The sequence below is a fragment of the Fulmarus glacialis genome, unplaced genomic scaffold, assembly GCF_000690835.1.
Source record: "Fulmarus glacialis isolate BGI_N327 unplaced genomic scaffold, ASM69083v1 scaffold23872, whole genome shotgun sequence".
Lineage (NCBI taxonomy): Eukaryota > Metazoa > Chordata > Aves > Procellariiformes > Procellariidae > Fulmarus > Fulmarus glacialis.
In genome coordinates this window covers 24,376-40,706 of record NW_009196286.1, presented here as the reverse complement: position 1 = coordinate 40,706, position 16,331 = coordinate 24,376, and the positions used below count along the sequence as shown (strand labels likewise).

The 16,331-nt window shown below is 39.6% G+C and overlaps 1 protein-coding gene across 1 annotated transcript in view; it reads right to left on the bottom strand.

Moving 5' to 3' along the window:
* The window catches only part of LOC104072644 (RNA-binding motif, single-stranded-interacting protein 1), a gene marked incomplete at its 3' end in the record, with an annotated part of 54,544 nt that extends 41,409 nt beyond the window's left edge, over positions 1-13,135 (bottom strand). Inside the window, exon 1 of the mRNA XM_009572164.1 lies at positions 12,963-13,135. Within this exon, the coding sequence (XP_009570459.1) occupies positions 12,963-13,114 (152 nt within the window). The remainder of the gene's footprint in view (positions 1-12,962) is intronic.
* Positions 13,136-16,331: the final 3,196 nt, after the last annotated feature.

Genomic DNA, 16,331 nt, shown 5'->3' with positions numbered 1-16,331 from the left:
GACTCAAGACTGGGTCAACTAGGTTCAAAGAAAACGGGGATCCTCCAGTTGGCTGTATCAACTGCAAGCCTGGATGGTATCTACATTAAACAGACGTGGATTCAAAGCTTCTTAAAAGGAGCAGCCGTGGCAGTTTCACGAACCCGGAGCACCAGCAGCCACAGAAGGGACTATTCAAAAAACACATTCTGATACAGTGTCAATAAAAATCAACCAAGCACTGCATGACAACAAAGCTGACAGGCAAGCCCAAAATCAGTGAAGTTATTCTGTATCACAACAACATTTCTTGAACAGATTCAACAACAAGGGAGCTTGTATGACATGGTCGCAGTGTTTCTGGGCTTTACACAACTTGTTTTATTATTGAGAGCCTGAGATAACTATTTCTTTGCCTGCGAGAGGGCAGCAGAATGAACTTTTCTCTTAGAAGCGATGAAGTACTACATGAAAGAAGCTGTAACTTCAACTTGAGGATGAATCTCAATGCCTATGCTTCAGATTCTAAAACAGTTCGTTTACTAATTTTTCTGATCAATTTATCTAAACAAGATGCTTAAACCAATCCAAATAGAAACCTTAAAATATTTTTAATGAAAAACGCTCAGAAGCAGGAAAGTGTAATAGATACAGCTATCGCACAGAAAAGGACTGAGAATCCAAAGAGGCAATGGCTACATCCAATGTCAGAAAGCCACTCATTAGTAAAGAGTTAAACGGTATCTAGGTCATTCTGCAGTCTTTCCTGCACACCCTCAGCTCACTGCATATCGGAAATGCTGTGTGGGAAGGCCAGGGAACTAAACTCACAGACCAAGTATGACTCAGACTGCAGTAATTTAATGATACTTTTTTTTCCTCTTAAATTATCCTTGGGATTAAAAGAATCCACACCCTCAACATGAAACCAAATCACAGTGAAAGGAAGAAACCACAAATTCACAAATCTTTGAGACAACAAAAGGTATCTAGAAGCAAATTAATTATTGATGGCGAAGGACTGAGACCTTTCCTATAACATACTATATGGTCAGAACAGAAAAAGGCGAAGAATTTGAGCCCCAGTCAGATGTTCTTCTGAAAGCCCTAGTGGGGATGATCTCAGCAACAAGAATGTCAGAGAACTGTCTGCCAAAACAACAAAGGAGAGCCGTCACAGCCAAATGCTGACCTCTACCACTAGAGGAAAGCAACTTGAGAGAAACAGCCTCACATTTCCTCTACCACTGCAGAAGCTGAACTCAAGAGCTGTCAAATATCTTTGGCACAAGCATGAGCAGAACACAACTGTAAGATCCTGGAGAAGGCAGAACACCAGCGACCCAGGTCCAAATACAAATCCAGTTAAATCCCTGAGGAACAATTAAAATTTCTGCAAATTCTGTCCCACTGTACAAAGCATAAGTTTGAAAGGATACTAATGAGCAGAAGTAAACATTGCCCTCAGAAATACTCCTTCCTGACTACAGTATAAAATTATGAAAACCAATCTTTCCTCTGCACTTCAGGCTGCCTCCCTCCCCTTCACTTAAAAAAAAGGGCAAAAAAAGGCACACTAACTACCACAAAAAGAAGAGCAAAGCTAAAATGTCCTAGCGGCACTAAAATGTCTTCTATCACAGGAACTCGTAAATTTTCATCCAGAGAAACAGAAACTAATTTCCCCTTTTTCGTGGCAAAAATTTAACTAGTTTTGTTGTGGTGACATAAACAGCAGTGGATCCCTTTTTCAGAAGGGTTTTTATTAGTATATTGTGAAGTACATGGCAAGACAATTATAAAGAATTGAGCATCTGGCTTTACAGCTATGTATTTGGATGTATTCTGCTCTGTTTCTAATTAAATGATCTAATTTTTTTAATCCCATGAGATAAAGAAACTAACAATGTTCCCAAAACCTGTACCCACCATACAAACATCACTAGGATGCTTGGTCAGTAACCAGTTACCTTTGAAAGTAAAGTCTTGCTGCTGTTCACCCTTCAGCTACAGCCATGGAGGAGTCCAAATCCCTGATCTCCTCTGATTACGTGAGGGGTTTGGACCTGAGTGAGTTCAGGTGGAGGGCTCTATCTTGAAAATACAGTGTCACTTGATCAAAGAATTTTAAGTAACAATTAAAAGGGCAACATCTTTGATAGAAAAGACCAAAAGAGTCTTAAGCAGAATTAAGCAGAAGTCCCACGTTCCATGCTGATTTAGACCCACACAGGGTCTGCTTCAGGTAATTCTTCAAAAAGCACAATTTATTGGTTAAACGGAAACCTAAGAGGAAAACAATTAAGTCTTTCCTGTTTTTCAAAAAGGAATCAGACTCAAACTTTTCTTACCCTGGCTATCTACACAAGAACATCTTAACAACTTGGGCCTTTCTGTGATCTACTGAAACCTACCTACTTTTCGCATTTTATCAATTCTACGCAATTCGGTTGTCCAAAACAGCGAGCCTGTGCTCCTTAGCCTATCACCTCAATCTCAGTTCAAGTGTTAGATGGGAAACAGTTGACCAGTGACAGTCAGGGCTGTCCCCTCTTCCTGGGAGGGCCACTCTTTTCAAAATATTTAATGACCTTTGCGAAACTGCATAATTCAGAGTGAGTGTCCTAGACTTCAAAGAGAATTAACAAATATTTAACTGAATAAGCAATTAATAAAATGGGTGGAAAAAACTTCAGAATTTCTCATGGAACAAAGTAACATGCAATCGCTTGGGAAGAATAGAAGACTAGGACAGATTATTGTATATTTTTATAATGTCACAGCTCTGAATATTTGGAAGATGTTCAAAAAGAATTGATCCTAATTTACATAATAAAGAGTACATTCATGTTGAGGCCTTGGTATGATGATGGATTGTTTTCAATGGCAGTCCTGGCTAATGGTCTTTCACTCTACCTCTGCACTGCAACATGGAAGCCCCGTAAGCTGCCACTGAGAAAAAGGAACGTGAAGCAACGCTTTCCCTCTCTGTATTTAAGATCTTCAAAATAGAGCAAATAGACTTTTGGCAACAAATAAAAAAGCCTTAGCAATAAAATTAAGACAAAGCCTGCCACACAATAAAAACAAGTAGCTTTAAGTGTGGGAAAGGTAGGGGGTTGGATACAGGATGTCTGTAGAAAAAAAAAAACGCAGATGATTTACAAACACTCCTTTTCAGATCACAGTACTGCAAACAGCGCTGCGGGGAAGGAAATGCACACTGCTAAGTCAGCTCCACTGGATACCCCACCATGCTGATACCCTCGGGCCTTGGAGGGAGAGTCTCTCTTCTCTCTGGCTTCTCCAGAACTCAGCCAGGGCATTAATACTTAACATGGGGGAGATTTCTGCCTTGGGGCACAGCTACAGGTTGAAAAGAAGAAGAGGGGAGGGGAAAAAAAAAGCCCCCCAAAAAAACCACACACACATACCCCGCCCCAAAAAAACCAAAACCAAAAAAAACCCACCACCAAAACCAAAACACACCAAAAGAAAGAACCAGAGACCATGGCGTTTATCTGGCACAGTCAGTTATGTAGCTCAGAAGCTCAGCCTTCACTGTCAAACAAATCCTAAGTCCATGCTACGGACCTCTAAGTGGTTTTAAACCCTAATACTGGCAATAGGAGCTGCGGGCTCCCGCAGGCGCTCCGTGCTTTCTAGGATCAGGCCTTTGCAAGCACACTGCAAACAAACAGGAGTCAAGCTTGCCATCGTCTTAGGGGCATAGGTAAGCGTTTCTGTTTTACATGGGGTTTGTTAACACACCAGTTCCTTGAGGATTTTACATACACGCTAAATAAAACTATGCAGTGAACTGTAAAACTCTGCTAGTCCGCAGGCTCCAAAAGCTCTTCAGTTGCTCTACCAGCAGAGTCCTTGAAACCAGAAGTAGCTTGGCTCTTTTTCTGGTGTTTAGATCATTTTATTTCTGACATTTAGGGTTTGCAAATAAAAGATTTGAGATTTCTCCAGTATTTGTATTACCCTGTATGAAGCATTTTTTTTCCTCCTGGTTTTAGATCTATTAACATAACACTTATTTCAGGACTGAATTCACTCAGACATTAAAGAAGTCCTTATTAATGCACCAGAATAATTGCTGATATTTTGATAGACTTGTGAAAGCTTGTTAGTGACTATATCTAAGCCAAAAAGCAGCACTAGGATTTGAAATACTGACAATGTGCAAGGCCATAAGTCAACAGTGTCCTCCTAGGCAAAAATTCTATCCATACTCTGTCTTTTAAAAGAAAGTATGTACAATTACACAACTGCACAGAATAGAGAAACCAAACATTTAAAAAGAACACACATTTTGGGCTAATATACTTCAAAGAAGATGGCCAAAATGATCAATTAATTAAATGTAATTATTAATACTCAAAAAATTTGTGAAATAACACACAACGTTCATCTAGGGGGATTTCCCTTCTGGCAGTAAAGCAACAGATTACAAATTTTTCACTTTTGGGAAAATAAGCGATTAAAGTAAGTAAGAGAAGAAATGGAAATGGAAGGGGCAGGATAGGAGTACAAATGAGAACATATTTCTTTCACCGAAATTGATTCTGTTAATGATTAACTCAACTCACACAGGTTATTTCAAGTGGAATATTTGTACTAGTAACAGTGTCAAAACAGACCCCAAATCAAAGTCTTCTCTTTTTGCGTTTTTCATTGGTCTTTTTTGCTCTATGTCCATGTATCATAACATTATCAACATTCAAATTAAAATTCGACTTTTTTCCAGCTACTGCACATCTATCTGCAAAGATTAGCTATTTAAATGATCAAATGTTAATTCTTCTCCCAGCAGCCCTTCAGAAATTTCATTTTCTACAGGGTTGGTCTGAGTCTTCAGTAAGGCACTGCTCAAACTGAACTGAGGCAGCTGACATTTTCTGAATGTCAAGACAGGGCAGAATTTTAGGGTAGAAGATGTCGGAAAGGATAAGCACTAGTTTTTCTTCCTTTTTTCCTCAATTACAAGTTTCATTGGAGGTAGCCGGATCTGAATTTATATTTGCTATGGATGTTTATTATCTGGGTTGCATACAATTTGCAGGTGTTTCTTTCTCAACCCTAAATGCAGCTTGGCAACAACGTGGGGGGAAAAAAGGTTGAAAGGTTACCCAAAAAATTACTGTTCTTATAATGTGTCAACATCAGCTGGCTCATTTTTTCATTTCAAGGAGTTAACATTACAGAAATCAGACCTAAGCAGAACTAACCTTTAGCAAACAAAGTCAAGACTTCACGAGATTTCCAAGTGTTATGTGAAACCACGTGAGATATTAGACATTAGATATAAGAATCTGCTTGCAAATACTGATCCTGCTTTCTACGCTGAATGGTATCCTGAGACAAAGGGCAAGTTTAATGTAAGCATGCTCGGGCAGAAATCAACTTGGGCTCTAAGCTGATTCAGTTTTGAAAAGGTTTCCAAGACGCCTGCCTAAGGGGTCTCTAACAGAAGGGACAATTTTTTGCATCATGGAACCCACTAAAGAGCCTGATTAGTACTCATCAACACTTTCAGTAGTCCACCAAAATTAAACAATCCCCTTCAAAATGTTCTTGAATTACTGGTTATTCCTCTGAATAACTGTGGTGCTACCACCTCCCACCTGAGTCGGGCCCCTGCCATTGGGGAAGCTCGGGACAGGGACCCTGACCAAAGGCATTCTACCAGCTGCCATGGCACATTTTTTTCCTGCGGCTCTGCGATATGGAACACAGGTTGCATCAACAAATACCTGCAGACTTGCAAACGCTCACAGATTTTACAGGCCCCGTGCTACCAAATCAGCTTTTTGTTTTCCAACAAGAGATCTTCGATGGCGGTAACTTTTACCAACCTGTTTTCCTAGTGCTTCTTTTACAAACAGCTGTGGCTGAAACATTCCTTCCACCCTCCTCTCCTCCCTCGCCCCCACTTCCTAGAGGAAATTCCATGGGATCACCTCTCCTCCAGCCCCACACTGCAACAAAACTCTCATCTCCCGTGGGAGATAGAACTTGTGCAATCGCTGGGTCCCTGCATCTGTGACCACAGAGTTCCTCGGTGCATTTGTATTCAGATTGCTTGTTTTTAAAGAGGGTGTGCTGAGGGGAACTGCTGATTACTGTTAGGCTAAATGAAATACTGAGTTCAAAAAACTTCAGTCTTTGTTTAATCACAAAATGGAAAGAGAAAATTAAAACTATATTTGTTTTAAATTCAAGGCGTCTCAAGAGACTGTCTGCATCCAGAGGACAGGACTCTAGAGACAACTTTTTTTTACTTTTTTCTCAGTTACAATTTCCCCAAAAATACATACGGCTCCCTAATGACATTCTACAAGAAGGCATTATTGTACAAAAAAATACCCTGGAACTCCTCAGAGAGGATTTCAGTGTGGATTTAATTTGATCATGAATGTAAAGCTGTCTGAATTTTATTTCTGTCTAATTAAAGCACAAATATTGAGGGCAAGATAGAGAGTCTTCCTTCACATCATGCCAGGCTAGAACTTCATAACATGACTGCTGAAAGCACTTGCTAAAAAATAAAGGAAATAACTATTTAAACCAAACATCACATCTCCAGGCCAATCGCAATTCCCATGGCATACCATGCAAATGCCTCGCCACTGACTGTGAAAGTCAAGCCCTAACAAAAAGGAGCACTTCAGTCTCCACGTCAGGCCTACATCTCTCCAGTGCATCTGGCAAAAGGGACATAGAAAACTGAATGCTATTTCTTCTCAGATGTAGAAATGGAATACTTACTTCTGACAGCAACCTTTTAAAAGATCATCAGCTAAGAAAGAAGCTAGCAGAGCCGGTTTACATACCATACCGGCATGCAACTCCTCCTCCGGCAGTCTGTCTAGCTGAGAAACTAGATGCATCAGCTGGGCAGAACACCAGTGAGATTATCTAAACCCTGGTCCCGAGGTTCCCGAGGGTGTTTCTCTGCAGCACTGCACTGTGTTGCACACCAACGTGTGCCTGCACAGGCAGCACAGTACTGGCAGTACTGAACACAATCAGTTATTACATATAAGGAACATACCTTCATCATTCTTGGTGTTATGTTTGCTCTGAAGAGCAAAACCAGATGAAAAAGTACTATTAAGGGAATTCTACTGCAGATTATACAAAACTCAAACCACACCACAGTGCTTGAAGAAGGAATAAAGAAAAAGATGATGCTGGTACCATACAACATAGAGCTCAATATTACAAATCACATACTGCTCTATTGCTAAAGAATCTACCTCCTCCTGCAACCAAATGATATTCTGTAAACCTGGTGTTATTTGCAGAGAGATGTATGCAATAATACCATTTTAAAAAATGCATACATAAACCTCTAAAAAAACTAATTTGTAGAGGACTTCTTTCCACCCTAAAAAAGTAAGAACAATAGATAAGCTCCTGCTCCAGTACAATCAGTATTAATACTGATCTCAAAGGGAACAGTTTCAGAGACACTGATGTATCACACTTAATTATATGACATGAAATCATATTCCACATAATTACGAATGCAGTATTTCACTGCAGCTGACAAACCATGAAAGAAAAATGCAAGAAAAATGGAGAATAAAGGAGAAAGGAAAGAAGAGAAAATACTTCAAAAAATTGGAGAAGTTAGCTCTGAAATCTTCCATTCCGCTTTCCCTCATCCGCACCATCTATCTAAAGGGGTTGTATTCATGTGCTACAGACATTTCCTTAGACTGAACTGAGCAGCAGTGACCTGCCCAGACCATTCTCCCAAAAGAGTTAAATGCAAAAGGCAGTCAGACTACTTCCTAAAGTTTGGCCATGTCCTTTTTCTAATGAGATATACTGAGTAAAATTAGCAGATTTCTTGCTCTTAAGCTGACCGCAGTGACGACAGCTCCCTGCTACAGTAAATGTTTGCGCTCCAGTTCACCACTTCCCAGTCCTGAGTGTATTTGAAGGAGATGGGAAATGGCAGCACGGGGAGAGGTCGCAATTACATGGCAAGCAAAGAACACAGAAACATTAATATGCTAATGCCTGTCACATGATTTAATATAAATGTGTGTTTTATTAAGAGCAGGGAATTGAAACAACTTCTAGGTGCTCTTGGCCCAAAACAGGGAAACATTAGAGCATGCAACTACAAAAAAAAGTTGCCATGCTGTGGAAACAAAGCTGTATAGCAGGCCTAGCCCAAATGTTTCAAAGCCACCATTAGCCTGCCATTAGCTTTAGCTATGCTTGTGTTCATGATGCTGAATATTTAGGAAGAAATCCTTAAAATACTCGCTCAACAAGAAACGTGATTTCCCAACACACATAAGCAAAGGCAGCCGCTACAAGGTTCTGTTTTTGTGTTCCGACCATCCTGGCACAGAACAATGTCTGTTGTGGTAATTATATCACTAACTTTGTTACCTTAAACCAGCTGCTTTCCTAATTGTAATCCCATTAAAAACCCTCATTACAACCTTACAGCAATAATTTTAGGGGGAAGGCTTAAGTTAAACTGTCCAGAGCAAAAACAGATTTCAAAAAAAATATCATATAGACTACAAACCGCTCGATACAAGCGACACGGTATGAGCAAACAGCCTGGAAGGGAGCACACCAAAGGGTGGGCTGGCGTGATGATTTATGCTGAACTGAATGGGGGAGACCTGCGTTAAGCCTCAAAGCTTGAAATCTCACCCTGGAACTGGGGATTGTCAGGAGGATGAAGGGTCTGCTGCATCATCCTCATTTAATGATGTAAATGGCACAAAAAGAGGTCTCTGAAGAAATGCAGCGTTACAGAGATGCCATGCTGCAGGCTAGTAAGTAAATCATAAGCAAGACGGCGGAAAGTACAGGGCTTTGGAACCATGTGGCTTGGGCATAAAGGTCATCCACAGCGAAGCACAGTGCTTAGTGAAAGTCTGGAAAGCACCTAGAACACGTGTCGAAGCAAGTTACAAACTCCTGCCTGAATCTCCTAAGACACAATTGCTCAAGTCCCTAATCACATAAGCAATCTCAACAATTTCAGTGAATAACTGGAATGGACTTAATCTTGCATCTTCAGATCCAGATATTAAATAAGCTACAAGAAATGACTGTGTAACAGTCACCAAATAAGAAAGTACAATTAAAGCCTAAATGATGTATTCATAAGCAAAAAGCCAACACAACAGCTGAAGGAGGCACATAAAGCAAGTATTGATAGCCACACCAGGGGAAGGGAGTACAATTAGGCGTGGCTGAGGCTAACACCACTCCAGCAACCCTGCAAAACCAGCACTTCATGGCAGAGGTTTGCTCAGTACAGTAGAGCTCATGCAATGGCACTACATGGTTTGGGAAAAGAAACTGCACAGCGAAGTCAGGCATCTTCCTGCAGGCTTCCCCAAACCTTCATCGGCTCCTTACTCTAATTTCTCCTTTCCTCTGCTCTTGTCCTTCTATTTAGCTGATTGCTCCTGTCTAGCCTCCCATGCAAAAGATCGTATCTGCGGGCCACTGCATCGATTGCTTTGCCTACCCTTACATACCTAATGGAAACCTCTTACGGCCAGGACTGACTCACATGGTGTCCCTCTGGCACTCCGGGCTCTGGTTCTGGGTTGGCTGTTATGACATCCTTGCGACAAACATAATACCTACCTTATTCTTCCCCACACTTCTGCCTCTGGCACAACTGATATGAAGAAATTTGTTTTCCCAATGCAGAACTGGAGTAGCAGGCTCGAGTTTGAATGAACTATTCAGAAACGTGACAGCTTCATTTCCCACACAAAAGCCAATAATACTGTCTGAAAACAGCTGTACTCCCAGGAAAGCCTTCACGACAAAATTATAATATGCTCTTTTCACCTTGGAAAAGAGGAGAAAGCTTCACCTAATAGAGCACTAGAAAGAACCAAGCCGATGAAGGTGGAGAGCAGATTTGTAGAGACGTATATTGGCAAATTGCACTCTTGCCAGGAAAGTACTTTTTTTTCCCCCACAAAAATGGTGAACATTTGCTAACTGTGTTCGTAAATACTGCACAGCTGTGCTACAACAGGAAAGCAAGCCCAACACTTCTATAATTTGATAAGAGGTTTCTTTAGTGATTCACCAAAAATAATTAATCAAAATAAAAATTAGCACTGCTAGCTGTTTGAGAGCAAGAACTAAAGCAAACATATGAACTAAAGCAAATAAAAGTCACTGAATAACCAGACCCACACACACACAAGAACTCTGTAGATTTTTCTACCTTGTATTCTAAGGGATTATATTGAAAGCAATATTTCTCTACAATAACCATCACTGAAAATAACTTTTCAGCACAGTATACGATACAAGTCCATGATGATCAGAGGGAAAAATCTGTGTAGATGGGATGTTTCTGGCATTTGTAGTGACAATGATGTTTTTCAACCATTATTTCCTCGACCCGCAGGTGTCTTTCTGTCTTGTCTGACAACAGCCAAAAGATATAAAACAAAAGCCAGTGACCTTTTTCTGTACATCCACTGAAAACTGCTTAGCTAGCAAGATCATTTCTACAATATGCACAGCAGTCTTTCTATCCATTCTTAGCATCAAGCACTCCAGTGGACACACTCTTAGGATGGCAAGATCCACTCTATATGGAGAAAAGGAGCTAAAATTACTTTAAAGCTTGCAAGTAAAATCTTAGGCATTTGGAAAGAGCTGATTAAAATATTTGAGCTATCTGGAGTAAACAGCAGTTTCTTCATTGACTTCTATATGTCCAAGATTTTATTCTCCATTTATTTTGTATTGTCTCAGCTTAACAATGAACATGGCAGGTTCGCTTTCAAGAATATCTTGCCCTCTATGTCCTAGAAATTTAGGCAGATTTGTAGGAAGGAAACATTTTGCATCTGAAACTTTCCATAGCCTACAGAAGTGCATTACTGAGCTTCTCTGAGCAAGGAGAGAGTGTTGTCATTTCTATCTTACTGCAGCATCAAGTTAGTTGCTAAGGGGCTATGTTGGCAGAGAAGCCTAAGGCTCTTAATAGATTACCCAAATTTTTGAAAGATTTTCCAAGCCTAAAATTTCCGGACATCTCACTTGGTTCCTCAGCAGAAATGGAGAATTTTGAAACAGGGCCTCCCTTCCTCTCAAGTGAGACATTTCGGAGAGAAATATCTCACAGGAAGAAATGCCACGACCTTCCAAGTCTGTAAATTCACGTCAGAATTGATTTAATAACTTCATGGCTGCAGTTCTTGCCTTTTCTTTGTTCGCAAAATTCATGCTGTTCCAACTACAATTATATATTGAACAGCAACAACAAAAAAATCGGAATCTTTGGCTATCCAAGAGGAAAAGGACCAGTTATAGCAAACTATCGAACATATTTTTTCTAGGATGTTCATGCATCGATGACATCTAAGACTGTGCAAACCAAAATGCCTGCAGAAAGAGATTAAGGAGCTATAGTAACCACTGCACAAATAGTAGTTACTGGGCGGCTCCAGTGCAAAATAACCTCACAAGTCTGTCCTAACATAACATCAGTGCGCAGGCCAAGGTTTCTTCATCAGTTCAAAAGACAAAAACGGGAAGGAAAAATCCACTTCTGTAAAACATGCATTTACAACTAAAATTCAAGTGACAAGAGGTCATTTTTGCATGGGAAGCTGTAAAAATGTTTAATTTATCAATTAATATTTTCACAGATTGATAATCTATTCTCTTTTCTGTAAAACACATGGATTTCATTTGCTGCTGGGAAAATGACAAAATGGAACATTTTTTTCTTTAAAGACCTGAGAGCAAGTTGTTTTTATTACAATACTAAGACAACTGATATGTGACTACTATTCTGAAAGACCAAGCTTTGTTTAAAAAAGAAAAAAATAAAAATTCTTCTCTATAAATTAGGTATCAGGTTTTTTACAATATTCAAAAACAAAGGCACCTCATATAAACTGGGATCGAAGACTTACAGATTCTCCTAGCTATTTGGATCACAACTTGTGTTGTGACCTTGGGCATGTATTTTTGTATATTCCTAGTTACTCATCTGCTAAATTGAACATAAAATTACTTTGAGAATTTCAGACAGCAGTGTTATATACAAATCTTAATGATTCTCCATTCATTCAAGAGAGATTTGGGTGTTTTCTTACAGGTAGTACTGAAAATTTAGCTAAGTACTTTTGATTTCAAAATAATCCAGAAAGTGCACTATGAATTTTGGAAGTACTAAGGATTTTAAAAATTCAGTAAAACATTTAAGAAGGGTGATTTTAAACAGTGTATAAACAACATAATTGCACAGTCCTTTGATATCTGACCCACATTTGAAAGTAACTAAAAGGCATGTGCTGCTGTAAAAATTAAAAAACAAAACCAAGAACTCACACAAGCAAAAAAATCTCATGTTAACAACACTGCCTGAAAACCTTCTGCTAAGCCAAGTCTACCCGGAACTCCAGCCATTAGAGAGGATTCTTACACAGATCAACTATTTCTAATCATAAATATAATTATGAAGTAATGTACAGCCAACATAAATTAGTCTGAAACTAGGATAAGCATTCAAATGCACTCTGTAATTTACAGTGATGCAGAACAATTACTTGAGGAGTTGTATCAACAGATTATCTTAGCAGTGAACAGAGGAGACCCTCTGTTGCAGGTTCTTAATAGCAAGTTTCACATTCAGGTGTTAATTTTCATTTATCTGTGATTTCAACAGCATCAGGCAGCAATGTGGGTGATCACAGTTTTTCCTAAAGCAATGGGTTGCTTCCGTTCACCATTATATTTCAACTTTCTTTGCTTCTCCAAAGTGCCAAACACATTCTTTGCCTTCTGATTGCCAGGGAAGTTGAAACTTGCCATCGTACTACAGCACGAGGATTTTTATTTACGAATCTGTTTTTCTTCCCTCATAATCCAAACGCTCATTTTGTATACCTACTATAAGCTTTTAAGGTATGACATTATAATTTATCTTTAAGCATAGTACTTACGGTTGGCATAATTTTACCAGGTCCTGATCAGTGGTGTTTGGAGGCAGTGCTCTGATGTAAAGGTTTGTTTTACTTAATTGATCCCATCCTGAGTTGCTGCTGCTACTACTGTTGTTATTACTGCTGGTGGTGCTGGGACTAGGAGGAGCCATTGGGTGGGCTGGTACAATGGACTGCTGCAAAGGAAAAAGCACGTTAGAGTAAGCTATAGATAGAAATCGCGGCATGCACATTAGCTCAGTCTACTGTAGCCTGTTTACCATTTGGAGCGCTGTGTTAAGTCTGTACGTAATTACTCATGTATTTTAAGTACACCTGCTTTCACCCCACACTTGGGACAGGATTCACGGGCACATTCTAATATACCCAACCACCATCTGAAGCACGCTTAAGCCATGACACAGGCTCAAATTGTATATAATCTCTGCTGAATGTTACTCACAGGATTTTATCACTCTTCATTGTGGCATCTGATGTAAAAATGAAGTAAGAGATATTGTTCCTCTAAGTTCCAGCACGTATAAACTAAGTTTACATCACTATAACTATTCCACATGTCATAAATGAATTATTGTGGCAGACACGAAGACCATGCTATTTCCTTAATCTATCCAGAAATATAAAAATAGTTAGAAGTCTCTTTTGTAGCTCTTCTGGCTTCTAGTACTTCACACAATACTGCTATTGTTTTTTCAAAGATAGAGAGGGAGCACAGACAGCTTAAGGACCAGACTTTAAATTAATTGTGTGCCTTGGCAGAACTTTCATATTGCCACTGACCTCAGTATTTGTGGATTATTTCAAGAGTGTCAAGAAAAAGATTCTGTTAATGGCAAAAAATTCAAGTTTCAAAAGGAGATAAGCACATAAGCACTTCTACCTAGTCCTCAAGGTATCTAATGCTATTGTTCTTAAAATCAGACCCTAATGAAACATAAAAACATCCTAGAGAAAATCTGTAGTAGAGCAGTCCTAATCATTTGCATTAACAACAGTACAGGAGGACACTGTACAGAAAGTATTATGAACAGGTCTGTGGTGTTGTAAGAGAGGAATACTTTAACGAATATCCTAGAGAACTAAAGTTGCCAGTAAAAGTCTTGTGACTACAAGGTTTTCACTGACAAAAGAATTGGCTGCATGCGACCCCTTTCCTGCAAAAGCCTGAGCCTCCACGGCTCAAGAAGCTCATAGCAAAGAACCGCCCTGTGAACTGCAGAGGAAAGGCACGGCGGGGGGCAGGGGGAAAGTGGAATATAAAGTGAGATATCAATGTAGACTCACTTGTTCCCGCCCCAGTGCCACCCTCATCTTTGGACTAGTACAAACAGCTGTGTAGCCACAGCCTGAACCGAAAAAATTATCTTCCCTGATCTGGTTCACCACATGTGGTTTTGTGCTACGCAAAAGCTTTGGCTGTCACAAGGCAGGAACAGCAATGTGTAGGCAGAGAGGAGGGGATTACAGTTTACCTCAGTTTAAAGCATCCATGAAACTACAGCCTTAATACACAAGAAAAGTGAAACTCTTTTGGAGATAATCTTGGGAAATTGGAATGAAGTTGTACAAAGTACAGAGGCATGCCTTTATATCAATACTTTATGATAATTATGTGTTTCTTGTTTGTGTTTCCCTAGGTTTTGAAATCTTCCAATTCGGCATATTGCAAAGTTTATTATGCAGCAATAATAGACTGGAACAGCAAACGGCAACACTCGCTATAAAGTCAACATTGATATGTAGAAACATTGTTGTTGCCTAATTTAATTGAACTGAAAATTACCAAAAAGAATGAAATATATTCCTGATCATTTAACATTTCAAAACTGAATATCAGTATTTCATTGCCACAGAGTTGGAAATGTGTTTGTTTGTTTGTTTTTAAATAAAGATTTTTAGAAACATCAAATCTCTTCCAAAAGATTTATACTTGGAGTTGAAGCACTGATCTAGAATTTCTTCCAGGCATGATTTAAAATGGGAAAAAGATTAAATCCTCCCTCCAAGTTTGTAATGGAAACATTGACGGATTTTAACTATAGCAGCACAAGTCGGGCTGTCAGACCATTCTGCTTCCAGTAACACCAGGCAATTATTTTTAGGGTTACAAGCAACACAGAATGACAGAGCAACTAGTTTCAAAACATTTTCATAACGAACTGAACAAACTTAGTCTGGCATGGTGCTATTCTTCCCTTCAAACAGCCTTCTGCAGAGTTCTCAAAATGCACAACTGCTCTGTTCAAGATTTTGAAACACGCACTTCCCTCGTGCATGCATCTACAGCTGCCATAAAAGTCAACATACACGTACCAGTCTTTATCTTAACCGGTAATTACTATTGAAGACTAAGAGCCTCTATTCTGTTTTTCAGCACCTTTGGTTTGGTTTTGCTTTTACTTCTTACAATGTTTTTCCCTTAAAATTTTTCGGTTTTCTATGTTATGAAGAACTGAAGCTTTGTAAAATCTTGTCACCAGCTGGCCAAAGGCAGGAGAGGAGGGGGGGAGAGAGAGAGAGAGGAAAGAGCAGGAATCCTAACTCTGAGTTCCTGTAAAACATAAACACTCCTTTCTGAGAAATTTCAACTTTTATTTAAACATGAAGATGCTTTAGTGCTAGTGGTCACATCCAAATATGACAGGAATGTAAATGTGATTACAGTTGTCTTCCTAAGTTTACAGACAGAAGGTTTTTCACTGCTTCCACAGAAACTCATACCTTTACCAGCCTTAAAGGCTTTACAAAACACAGATGCTGGGCATACTGCAGCTCTCAAACTCTGCAACCCAGTGACACACAGACAACCATTAAAGGGCCAGTGACATCTTAAACCCATACGACTTAAACACATTTTTTACATTAAAACTTAATTTTAAAATCTGAATCACTCTTTCTGCTCTGTTCCTCATCGACAACTACTTGTAAAAACTAAATGACAGAGGTCCCTCTTTTGTTCAAAGGGGCTTTTCCTTTCCAGTTGCTGCAAAAGGCTCGTCGGCGGGGCGGGCAGACCCCCCCTGCCGTAGCTGTGCTGGCAGAGCCTCCTACGCTGACAGCGCATGCCAAGAGAAGAGCTCTTCTGCTGGCGTAGTTGCATCACCTCCCCAAACACATAAGCTAAGCTGATAAAAGTTCTCTTCTGCTGGCACAGCTGCATCCACACCTGGGGTTTTGCCAACATATCGATGTCAGCAAGGATGTATGACTTTTTTCCACACCCCTGGCTGATACAGTGCTTGCTGGCAAGACGTTCTGCAGTGGAGACCTGGCCAAAATTTGGGGTTGTTTGTTTAGAAACAACTTTCATGAACATTAACTGAAAGCTTTTTATAAAAGCCTGAAATAAATTTTGAAAAGTTTGGGTTT